A 12,126-nucleotide genomic window follows, 5' to 3' on the forward strand; every position below is an offset into this window, starting at 1 on the left:
TTCTCCTGTAATTCTTATGAAAGCAAAAAGTGCCACCCGACAGAGATTGGGTGATCATAATAAGATGTTGTAATTGATTGGCTGTGACATTTTCTTGATTTTCACTAGATAATCCTTAGGGTTTAGCATCACTAGTCACTCCCGTTAAGTGGACCTTGCGTCCCCTGCGATCTAGGGTGCATCATTCGCTGCCCATTATCTACTTAAACAGTTGTGTCATGTGGGATTATGACATAGAACCCTGCTGCGTAAATCCATTTTTATCATTGAATGTACCATTATATGCGTTCTCCTGTCTGGTGAACTGAAATTCACTCCAGTGAGACTCGAACTAAAAAAAAAATGGAGATAATACTTTTCACTGATATTTGCTAATTTTCTATGTGCTTCATTTTATGAAAATAAAATAAAAACTTTACTGATGCTATAGGCATAAGTCCACTTTAATGATAGCAGATGTATATAAACAGAGTTTGCTTTACTTGCTTTTGATGTTTGAGTAGGATGGTCCCAGTTCTTTCAATATTCTTGTGTGATATTGATAAAAGTGCAATCACACCCTAGACAATTATTTTGGCTATTATCTCTGAATTAAAATGCATAGAATAATACAGTACAGGAGGTCATTCAGCCCATCAAGCCTGTGCCAACTCTTTGAAAGTTATCCAGTTCAGCCCACTCCCCTGGTCTTTCGCCATAGTCATGCAAATTTTTCCTTTTCAAGTATCCAATTCCCTTTTGAATGTTACTATTGAATCTGCTTCCACTGTCCTTTCATGCAGTGTATTCTAATAACAACACACTGCATAAAAAAAATCATCTCCCCTCTGGATCGTTTGCCTATCATCTTAAATCTGTGTCCTATGGTTATCGACCCTTCTGCCAGAGGAAACAGTTTCTCTCTATTTACTCTATCAAACCTAATAATTTTAAACACCTCTATTAAATCTTCCCTTAAGCTTCTCTGCTGTATGGAGAGCAATTCCAGTTTCCCCACATAACTCAAGCCCTTCATTCCTGGTACCATTCTTGTAAATCTCCTCTGCACCCTTTCCAAGACCTTGATCGTTCCAAGATCTTTCCTAAAGTGTGGTGTCCAAAATTGGACATAATGCTCCAATTGAGTTTGAAGAACTTGGGTGCATCTAACGATCAAAGCCTCAGCCAAGAGTAGACAGAGATACAGCCAGAGTTAGAGGCTAACATCATGCAGTTTACCCACAACAGAGGACTGGTAAGATCCCCACCATGTCAAGCTCGGATAGGATAACTATTGGCTCCCAGTAATTCTGCTACCTTAAGTGGGAAGAATCCTAGCCTCCAATAACAAGTCTATTCCTTCAAGTCACATTAATGAGTCAGAGAGGTTGACCAGTCATTAAGACTCTCCTAGAGTCCTGCAGACCTGTCTAACTCAGATATTGGATTTCTGAGTCTGTATGAAGGATTGACTTGGTTCTGATCTTCCATTGCCAGATCCTTTATCTTGTTACATGGAGCACACTCCAATCCCACTCAGCTCAGCCACACTAAGCAGAAGTCATGCATTTCCTCAAAGGCAGAGCTATCCCAAGCCACTCTAATGCACTTCCAAGCCGTCAGTTTTGGTGCAGCACTGGCAAAATCCTGGATGCAGGTTGCTCACAAACTTTCTGAGCTGCAGATCGTGCAAGGTATATGGAGATAAATAGGAGGAAAATACAGATACTGAGAGAGAGGGTCTTGCCTTCTAATGAACCACCAACAAACAGATTGAGGCCAACTCTCAACGTTTAAGTGTGACATCACTCAAACAATCTATCTTGACTTTATGAATATCTCCATGTTTACTATAAATCTTACAGCTATGTTCTTTGGCTAAACATTTGTAAATAACAGCTGAAAATGGTCTCAGTGCCTTCCTATGCTCCTTTGTTCCATTCAAAATTAAAGGTGGGCATATTGAGTACCTGTGATCCAAAGGTAGTGTGTAAGAATCTGTACCAGTCAACCAACTAACTTTGGACAGGGTTAATTAGTTTGTCGCTCTTTGTACCAGGATGGAATTTTAGACTGAAAGAGGACTGACAACTGTAATAAGTCAAATAGAGGGAAATTACATCAAACTGAAAAAGCTAAGTAAAATGTTTGCTGACATCAAACACCTGAATGTCATTTATTCAAATGGACCGTTAATTTTCTTGTAAGAATTACAGAATGAAATCCTGGTTGCTTATAAAATGAATGTACAATGCTGATCACTTCCCGTGGTTGGTGTTCTACCATTTTTCTATTTTGTATTTTTAAATTGTCCTTTACTCTTCCCTTCACCTACTCCCATATCCATTCTCCAGCTAAGGCAAATACAACCTGGGCTTCATGGTAACTTGTGGCTCTGTAATCTGTTCATATTTGAGATAATCATGCCAAGAAAGGATAGCCGTGCTGTTTTGTTAAAAGGCTGGAAGCATTAATCACAAACTTAAATGCCTATGTCCCAAACGTAATCTCCTAGCAATTTTCTTAACACCCACATCTCAACCTATGGAGGCAGTGATGGTACGAAGATACCCTAACAGTACGCAGTGTCCACAGAGGAACAAGCTCCAAGCTGTCAGAGGAGACAGCGGGCAAGATTCAATACATCAACCTGGCTGAGAACTGCCCGATAAATGACTGATGGGCTTTAACATCTGCTCAAACTGAGTCTCAAGACTTCATTATGAAGTATTTCTAAATTGTCTAGGAACAGCAAATACTGCAGACTTACTATGAAAACCTAATGAAAGATTTGTTAGAATTGGCACTGTGACAGTTCTTTATTTGCCGTGTTTTGTGCTCTCTCGACTCAGGTTTAGTCAGGTGAAGAATCTGATGGAGTCCTTACCTAAAGAATTGCCATTCAGACCTTCATGTGAGTAACCGTTTAGGTTTTTTGTATCTTCTGGGTCTTTTTTAATTTTAGGTAATAAATTCAACGTGTTGCATTATACAGCAGGATGATGATTTCCATGTCAAATTCTTAATTTTAGTGAGGAGAAGCCCCAAGAAAAACTTGTATTGATTTTAGTGCCTTATCGTCATCTTTCTACCATCTGAAGCTACTTCCTATCTAATTAATTATGTTATGTATAATACTGTTTTACACCCCGGAAGATATCACAAACAGCAATAAAGGAAAAGAACCATTTCTGGACTTCAGGGCTTCTCGAAGTGCTTTACAGCCAATCAAGTACTTTGGCAGTATTGACACTCTTGTAAATGCAGTGAAATGCAGCAGCCCATTTGCGCACAGCAATTTCCCACATACAGAGATAATAAAATAATCTGTTTTAGTGATGTTTGAGGGATAAATATTGACCAGGACACCTGTTGAAGTCCTCTGCTTTTCTTCAAATAGTGTCATAGGATTTTTTACATATACCTGAGAAAGCAGATGGGGTCTCAGTTTGTCTCATCCAAAAGACTCCACCTCCGACAGTGCAGCACTTCCTCAGCCACCCAGCCACGGCTGATGCCTTTAATATGATAGTGTTGGACAGGACATCAGGAGAAGTCCATGCTAGCAAAACAGTGCTGTGGATTTATTAATATGTACCCGAATCACTGGAAGACGACGATGTGCAGATTGGTTTCAAGAGAACAGCCATTGGTGCAGCACTGGTGTGCCAACCTGCCTGTGTGTTTAAGTCCTGGATCAGGTCTTCGACCCATAACCTTTAATTCTGAGGTGAGAATGTTCCCAATGGACCAAGTCACCACATGCTGGGCGGCACAGAAATCTGTTTTTAATTTCAGAACACAGCTTAGTATTATTAGGCTGGGCTTGTGTTATAGACGCAATAGTGAGAAAATACAGTAGAAATTATGCTCCAAAACTACTTTGTAGCTTAAATTACAGAACTTTTTTTAAAAAAAAGGCTTATAATGGAAGATGAATGATCTTGAACTAATGAGTTAAAATCGAAACTTGTCTTTCCTTAAGCTGCACACCCATCACTTGGTACACATGTTTAAATTTCCATTTAAAGGAGATTCAGCCCAACTTAGAGGCTGCCTTTTCAACAAGCAAGCTCAAGTGAGGACAGAGAGCTAGAATTGTAGTGGTGTGCACATGATGCTTTATTCTCAGTATTATTCTTGGAAAATTAATTCCTAAGCTAAACACGTATCAGAACTGTATTCCTGCTGTACATTTCACTCTTCCAAGGATAGATGCCTATTATTGCTCTTGATTAAAGCACAGGTCACCAATTTTATTTAAAAAACACTTGGATATCCTGTATGTTTGACAAACTTATTGGAGCTTTTTGAGGATGTAACTAGCAAAATGGATCAGGGGAACCAATGGATCTGGTGTATTTGGATTTTCAGCAGGCTTTCGATAAGGTCTCACACAAGAGGTTAGTGAGCAAAATTAGAGCATATGGGATTGGGAGTAATATACTGGTATGGATTAAGAATTGGTTAACTGACAGAAAACAGAGAGTAGGAGTAAACAGGTCATTCTCAGGTGGCAGGCTGTGACTAGTGCTGTACTGCAAGGATCAGTGCTCGGGGCCCCAGCAATTTACAATCAATTATCAATGATTTGGATGTGGGGACCAAATGCAATATTTTAAAGTTTGCTGATGACACAAAACTAGATAGGAATGTGAGTTGTGAGGAGTGTGTAAAGAGGCTTTAAGGGGATTTAGACAGGCTGAGTGGGCAAGAACATGGAATATAATGTGGAAAAATGTGAAGTTATCCACTTTGGTAGGAAAAACAGAAATGCAGAGTATTTCTTAAATGGTGAGAGATTGGGAAATGTTGGTGTCCAAAGAGACCTGGGTGCCCTTGTTCATAAATCACTGAAAGCTAACATGCAGGTGCAGCAAGTAATTAGGAAGGCAAATGGTACGTCTTGCTGTAATTGTATAGAGCCTTGGTGAGACCACACCTGGAATATTGCGTCCAGTTTTGGTTTCCTTACCCAAGAAAAGATAGGAGGGAGTGCAACAAAGTTTCACCAGACTGATGCCTGGGATGGTGGGTTTGTCCTATGAGGAGAGATTGAGACTGGGCCTGCATTCTCTTGAGTTTAGAAGAATGAGAGATGATCTCATTGAAGCAGACAAAATTCTTACATGGCTTAACAGGGTTGATGTAGGAAGGATGTTTCCCCAGGCTGGGGGGGTGGGGGAAGTCTAGAACCAGGGGACAGTCTCAGAATAAGCGGTAGGCCATTTAGGACTGAGATGAGGAGGAATGCTCTACCCCCAAGGGCTGTGGAGGCTCAGTCATTGAGTATGTTTAAGACAGACATTGATAGACTTCTAGATATTAAAAATATCAAGGCATATGGGGTTAGTGCGGGAAAATGGCAATGAGGTAGATGATCAACCATGATCTAGTTGAATAATGGAGCAGGCTTGAAGGGCTGAATGGCCTACTGCTCCTATTTCCTATGTTCCATCTTCTGAAACACAGAAAATAGTGAAGTATACCCTGATAAATGCTCTTTATTCATTAAAAACAAGTGAGTCCATTATTTGGATATAGTTTGGAGTTTGCTCTATAGTTTCAATTATACTGTATTTGTATGAACCTACAGATACAAGACTGACCCCAATGCCTAGCTATGGATCCCGGCCACAAACACGCTGCAGCAGGTAAGGAAGAAACGTATGAACTAGAAAACACCATTCACGTTGAATGCTAATTAGATCCTTTCCCGGGACAAGCTTTTTAATCGCTCCTGGCTCAACCTCCTATTACTGTGCTCCCTGCTTAGATATCTTTCTAATTCTCTCTTGAATGCTTTAGTTGAGCCATCATTCACTGTCCCAGTGTGAATCTTTTATCTATAACTGAAAAAGTTTCTCAATAACCTTGCAGTAGAATTGCATTGTTAAAGGTCAGAAGTTTAGTTAAAGCAGTTCATCTTATTCAAATCAACAAATGTGTATTCTACAAGTTGTATTTATATAGCACGCTTAACCTTTTAAAACATCCCAAGGCACTTCACAGGAGTGTTGCAAAGCATTACTGGACGCCAAGCCACATAAGGAAACGGTATCAGCGCAGATAACCAAATGCTTGTTCAAAGAGGTAGGGTTTAAGGAGTATCTTAAAAGGAGGAGAGAGGCAGAGAGGCTTAGGGAAAGGAATTTAGAGCTTAGGGCCTTGGCAGCTGAAGGCACGACCACCAATGGTGGAGTGATGAAAATCAGGGATGCTCAAGAGGCCAGAATTAGAGGAATGCATCTATCTGAGAGGGCTGTGGGGCTGGAGTATATTACAGAGATAGGAAGGGGTGAGGCCATGGAGGAATTTGGAAACAAGGGTGAGAATTTTAAAATTTAGGTGCTATTTAACCAGTAGCCAATATGTGCCAGCAAACACAGGGATGATGGTTGACTGGGACTTGGTGTGATTAAGGACATGGGCATCAGACTTTTGGATGATTTCAGTTTTACTGAGGGTAGAATGTGGGAGGCTGCCCTGGAGTTCATTGGAATAGTCAAGTCTAGAGGTTATTAAAAAAGGCATGCATGAGGGTTTCAGCAGAAGATAAGCTGAGGCAGAGATGGAGTCAGGTGGCATTTTGGAGGTGGAAGTACACATTCTTAGTGATGGTGCAGCTATGTAGTTGGAAGCTCAGCTCAAGGTCCAGTACCAAACCAAGGATTGTGTATAGTCTGATTCAGCCTCAGATCGTTGCTAGGGAGAGGGATGGAGTTGGTAGCCTAGGGAATGGAGTTTGTGCCGGGACTGAAGACTATGGTTTCGGTCTTCCCAATATTTAATTAGAGAAAATTTCTGCTCTTCCAGTACTGGATGTTGGACCCGTTTAGAGACTAGAGGGCTTGAGAGAGGTAGTAGTGAAGTAGAGCTGAGTTGTCGCCGTATGTGTTACGACTGAGGCGGGAGGAGTGCGCTGTCTTTTCTAGTTCCACTTCTCCATCAGTCACAAAATATATTTAAATGCTTATCCAGTTACTGATACGGTCAGACTCTACTATTTATCACAGAATAAAATACACCAACCAGGTTTCTTAAACTGATAATTTTGTTGTTAATTATAAAACAAGGCACAACCAGTAACAAAGTAAAACATTAACACAGATTGAAATATGAAAGTTCCCTTTTACCCCCTCAGACAGACACACACACGTTAACCAGGAAAAAAAAGAGATTTGCTTTTAGTGGTCTGTTATAACAGAAAGACAAAAAAGAATACTTTTGGCCAAATACTTGCTAATTCGTGAAGAAAAGGAAATGATATGGAAAGATGTCAGTTGCCCCTTTTCTTGATTTGGCATCCCAAATATGCGTAGACAGCTGTCACTGGGATCGTGCTCTGGAGCAATTTGTTCAGGCATCGTCGAGGATTTATCCGGCAGGTTTTTCCAGCGTCTTAGGAGAAATGCAGTAACAGGGGTTTCAAGCAGGCCTTTCAGGACGAATGTAGCATCAATTTCTCTTTCTTACACTAGGAGCTTTTCAAAGAGATGGAACAGGCTGAGCTGGGGTGAGTGCTCTCCTGGCTGGTTTTTAAACTCCCACTCAAAACACTGTCCATACCCCAACTGCCTGTCAAAAGTGAACCCAAAACAATATCTCAAGAATAAAGCCTCCTGACCCTGATAAACCTTGACCTGTCACTTGTCTGTAAACTTCTCCCCCAAGGCAAAAAGCCCCTGCTGGATATTTATCGGAGGACAGATGACTTCCTGTAAATGTTGTTTGCAAACAAGACCTCTGTCCTTCCAATGACCCCAGTGAAAAAAAAATCCATGGAATCCTTTTCAGTTTTCCCAAATTAAACACAAGTCCTCAAAATTTAACAAAAAATGCTCTATTCCTCAGAATCAAAGTTTTTTGAAACATTGATGTCATTAGTTAATTGATTTATTAATGTGCATGCAATAATTTAAAACTATATCTTACAGTTGGCAATGCAAATGTGTCAGTTTTACCTCAATACTAATGTTGGTCAAACCCTTAGAACCCACATCTTCATTCCAATTTCTCTTACACTTTTCTCTTAACTCTTGACAATTTGCATATTCCAACACTATTTTAACTTCTGGTATAATGTAAAGCAAGACTTGCATTAAGATAGGACCTTTCAGAACCTCAGGATGTCCTAAAGCACTCCATCATCACTGAAGTTATTTTGAAATGTAGTCACTGTTGTAATGTGGGAAACATGGCAGCTAATTCACACACAGCGAGATCTCACAAACAGCAATGAAGTAAATGATCGGATCCTGTGTTACAGATATTGGCTGATGGATGAATATTGGCCAGACCACCAGGAGAACTATCCTGCTTTTAATAGTGGAGTAGGATCTGTCATGAAGGTGCTATGCTGGATTATGATTTTTAATTCATCGGTCAGAAACCTAAATTAAGCTTTTAAACAGAAAGCTGAAAACCTAAGTTCAACTTTTTAAAAATAAAACAGCGAAGATGGCCACCACAATTTTCATTGAAATACCCCACACTCCAAGGTATCTGAATAGCCCTCATCCAGAACGATGGTTAGAGCAGTGAATGAGCTAGCTGGTACCGCCTTCGTTAGCAAGATGGTCAAAGCCAGCTTGGAACATTAATACTACTGGAGTTGCACTTCAGGGGGTAACCATTGAAACAATAAGACCAAGAGAGATTGGAATTCTTAGTCTTGTTTAGTTTAGAGATACAGCACTGAAACAGGCCCTTCAGCCCACCGAGTCTGTGCCGACCATCAACCACCCATTTATACTAATCCTACACTAATTACATATTCCTACCACATCCCCACCTGTCCCTACCACCTACCTATACTAGGGGCAATTGCTAATGGCCAATTTACCTATCAACCTGCAAGTCTTTGGCATGTGGGAGGAAACTGAAGCACCCGGAGGAAACCCACGCAGACACAGGGAGAACTTGCAAACTCCACACAGACAGTACCCAGAATTGAACCCGGGTCACTGGAGCTGTGAGGCTGCGGTGCTAATCACCGTGCCACTGTGCCGCCCCAAATGCCTGATGCCTGAACAAATTGCTCCAGAGCAAGATCCCAGTGACAGCTGTCTACGCATATTTGGGATGCCAAACCAAGAAAAGGGACAACTTGGATCTCATTAAAGTGCAGAAGAGAATACACTGGGACAATCATGCGAGTTTCTCCGTCTGTGAAAACTTGGACCTTCTTTTGGACACATCAGACAAGCATCTGAGCTAATCAGGGAAGGACCCAATTGGGTCTGTCAGTGTTGCCTAGAGAGGGAGAGAGAGAGACAAAGTTTCCACCCCTGGCTGCAAAACATCCAAGTCTATTGTTGCTGCAAACAGATACCCCCAGCAGGGAAAATAATCTACATCGCTGTCTCCAAGAAAACCCTGAGCCAGGTGGCCACCTCTTCCAGCCAGGAACCTCAGGACCACAAATTCAACCAGAAGACAACTGAATTACCAGACTCCACACACTGTATATTATTTTAATAAAAATACTGCAGATGCTGGAAATCTGAAATAAAAGCAAAGTGCTGCAAATACTCAGCAGGTTAGGCAGCATCTGTGGAGAGAGCAACAGAGTTAACATTTCAGGTCTGTGACCTTTCATCTGTTCTGATTGAAACGTTAATTCCGCTTCTCTATCCACAGATGATGCCTGACCTGCTGCGTCTTTCCAGCACTTTTTCAGTACTGTATATTAGTTTATTTGTTCTGGACTAATCCAACCAAACTATCCTCCTTCATTTTGTACCCTATGTGTGTACACGTGTGAGATAGTTGGAGCACAGTTTATTATTTTTATTTAGATCGGGTTTTGATTTTTAAGTACAATAAACTAACCTCTTGTTTAAATTCAAGAACACCTGTTTGATTGGTTATGATCAGAGCACATAAAGGGTTAAACATTCACTGAATTGGTAAACATATCCACTGTTTAAAAGAAATAAACCCTGGCGTGGTCAAACAAGGAGAGGGACAAGAGGGAAGCTTGTTGACCCCTCCTCATCTGATCGGAACAAAAATTTGGGGGCTTGCATCTGGGATTGCAACCCAAAGACAAATGATAAATTGGAAGTGAGAAACCAGATTAATCCCTAGCAAAAATGTAAAAACTTCAATACAGGTTTTCTTGTGGTTTTCAGTGCTAGTGTACTAAAATGTCCACATTCAAGGCCAGTACCTTACTAGTCCAAAGTAAAGTAACTTGGGACAGGTTAAAAGCCTTTTGTATTGAAGAGTGTAGCTGGGCAGTTAAGGATTACTATCTGCTCAAAAGCTAGGAAACTCAAAATCCTAAAAAACTTATGGCCAACTATTTATCACTTGAAACTAAGGACTTGGAAACAGGTTTAGAATCTGAAACAGACAGGGTAACGTCCACTAAGATACAGTTGGAACAGAGGAGGCTAGAATTAGAATTCCAAGAAAAAGAAAGAGCTTTCCAAAGGGAGTTAAGGCAGCTTGAACTAGGGGAAGACTCAATGCACCCGGTGAAGGCACCGCTAGTGAGGGAACTACCCCTAGCTCAGAACTGAGTGCTGAGCTTTTTAAAGTTCTCCTAATTGATACCAAAGTTCAATGAGGAGGAATGTGGAGGCATTTTTTGTCTCTTTTGCAAAGCTTGCAAAACAGCTGAAGTGGTAGGTGCAGAGTTGGACCCTGCTATTAGAAAGCAAATGAACAGGAAAAGCCCAGGAGGTTTATTCACTGTTGCCTGATGAGAGTTCAGAAGACTGAGATGACCAAAAAATGCTATCCTGAGTGCATACGAGCTGGTACTGCCATACATTCTGAACTTTGAAAGCAGCCTGAACAAACTTAGCTCGAGTTTGAAAGAGTTAAACAACTCGCTTTTGACCAATGGATAGGGGCACTCAAGATACAATCCACCTATGAAAACCTCAGGAGAGGTGATCCTTCTCAGAGTTCAAAAACTCACTTCCCCTTTCCATTAAAATCCACGTAGCAGCCAGGTAGGCAGCAACCCTGGCTGACGAAGTTATGCTTGCCCACAAGCCCTAATCCCAAAGGAAACCATAGGAAGATAGGAACAGGAGTAGGCCACTCAGCCCCTCGAGCCTGTCCTGCCATTTAATGAGATCATGGCTGATCCGCAGCCTAACTTCATATACCTGCCTTTGGCCCATATCCCTTAATATATTTGCGTAACAAAAATCTGTCTCAGATTTAAAATTAACAACTGTTCCAGCTTCAACTGCTGTTTATGGGAGAGAGTTCCAAACCTCTACCACCCTTTGCGTGAAGAAATGCTTCCTAACATCTCTCCTGAATGGTCTGGTCCTAATTTTTAGACTATGTTCCCAATCACCCTTTCCTAATCACCTCCAAAACCCCGAAAGGGATAAAAGGTGGGGTGATAGGAGCCTGAACAGCCATAGGTGAGAAGGGAAAGTTGAACACAGAGGAGGCCAACAAGTACGGTGCTGAGAGCAGGAGTGATGCCTATAAGCCTGTGTATTTCCATTGTAACACGGTAGGTCACCTTCGAGCTGACTGCTGGAAGTTATGGGGAAAACCTGTAGGATTAATCAGGGCACATCAGACCAATGCAGGAAGAGGGGCCCTGATGGAAAGCACAACAGATCAGGCTGTGGCTTTAACTGTGGCAGTAAGACCCAGTAAATATACTGCTGTGAGTGCAGGAAAAGGTAACAAAATCCCTGAGAGTTACCAGGATTTTGTGTCCCAAGGAAAAGTGACCACATACCCCTCGAGTGAGGCAAGCAAGCCCATAGTCACACTTAGGGATACAGGGGCCACCCAATCCCGTCTGCCAGGAAAAGGCATGACCTTTCCCCCAGAGAGTGCATTGAATGCTAGAGTGCTAGTAAACGGTATCAGAGGAAGAGATATGCCCATACCTTTTACCGGGTGCACCAGGAGAGTGACCTTGTTTCAGGACCTGTAGGAATTATCCCTAGTTTACCTGTGGACGGGGTCGACCTGCTCCTGGGTAATGATCTGGTGGGGGCAAAGGTGGTAGCTTCCCCAGTGGTTTTAGAGATACCGAAAGAAGTCAGGAGTCAGAGCAGTCACAGAAGGTCCCCGGCATTTTTCCAGACGGTGTGGTGACCCGGTCTATGGCCAAGCAAGCTGAGTCAGAGGAGGATGAACTGGCACTGCAGACAGGTG

The 12,126-nt window shown here is 41.7% G+C and overlaps 1 protein-coding gene across 2 annotated transcripts in view; it reads left to right on the forward strand.

Annotated features, from left to right (window-relative positions):
* LOC137384226 (protein phosphatase 1 regulatory subunit 7-like) overlaps positions 1 to 12,126 on the forward strand; it is a 104,460-nt gene that overhangs the window by 75,397 nt on the left and 16,937 nt on the right. For both annotated transcript variants that reach the window (XM_068057939.1, XM_068057940.1), the window contains exons 15-16: positions 2,832 to 2,893; positions 5,576 to 5,633. In XM_068057939.1, the coding sequence (XP_067914040.1) occupies positions 2,832 to 2,893; positions 5,576 to 5,633 (120 nt within the window). The remainder of the gene's footprint in view (positions 1 to 2,831; positions 2,894 to 5,575; positions 5,634 to 12,126) is intronic.

This window comes from Heterodontus francisci, chromosome 26, assembly GCF_036365525.1.
Source record: "Heterodontus francisci isolate sHetFra1 chromosome 26, sHetFra1.hap1, whole genome shotgun sequence".
In the NCBI taxonomy this organism is placed as follows: Eukaryota; Metazoa; Chordata; class Chondrichthyes; order Heterodontiformes; family Heterodontidae; genus Heterodontus; species Heterodontus francisci.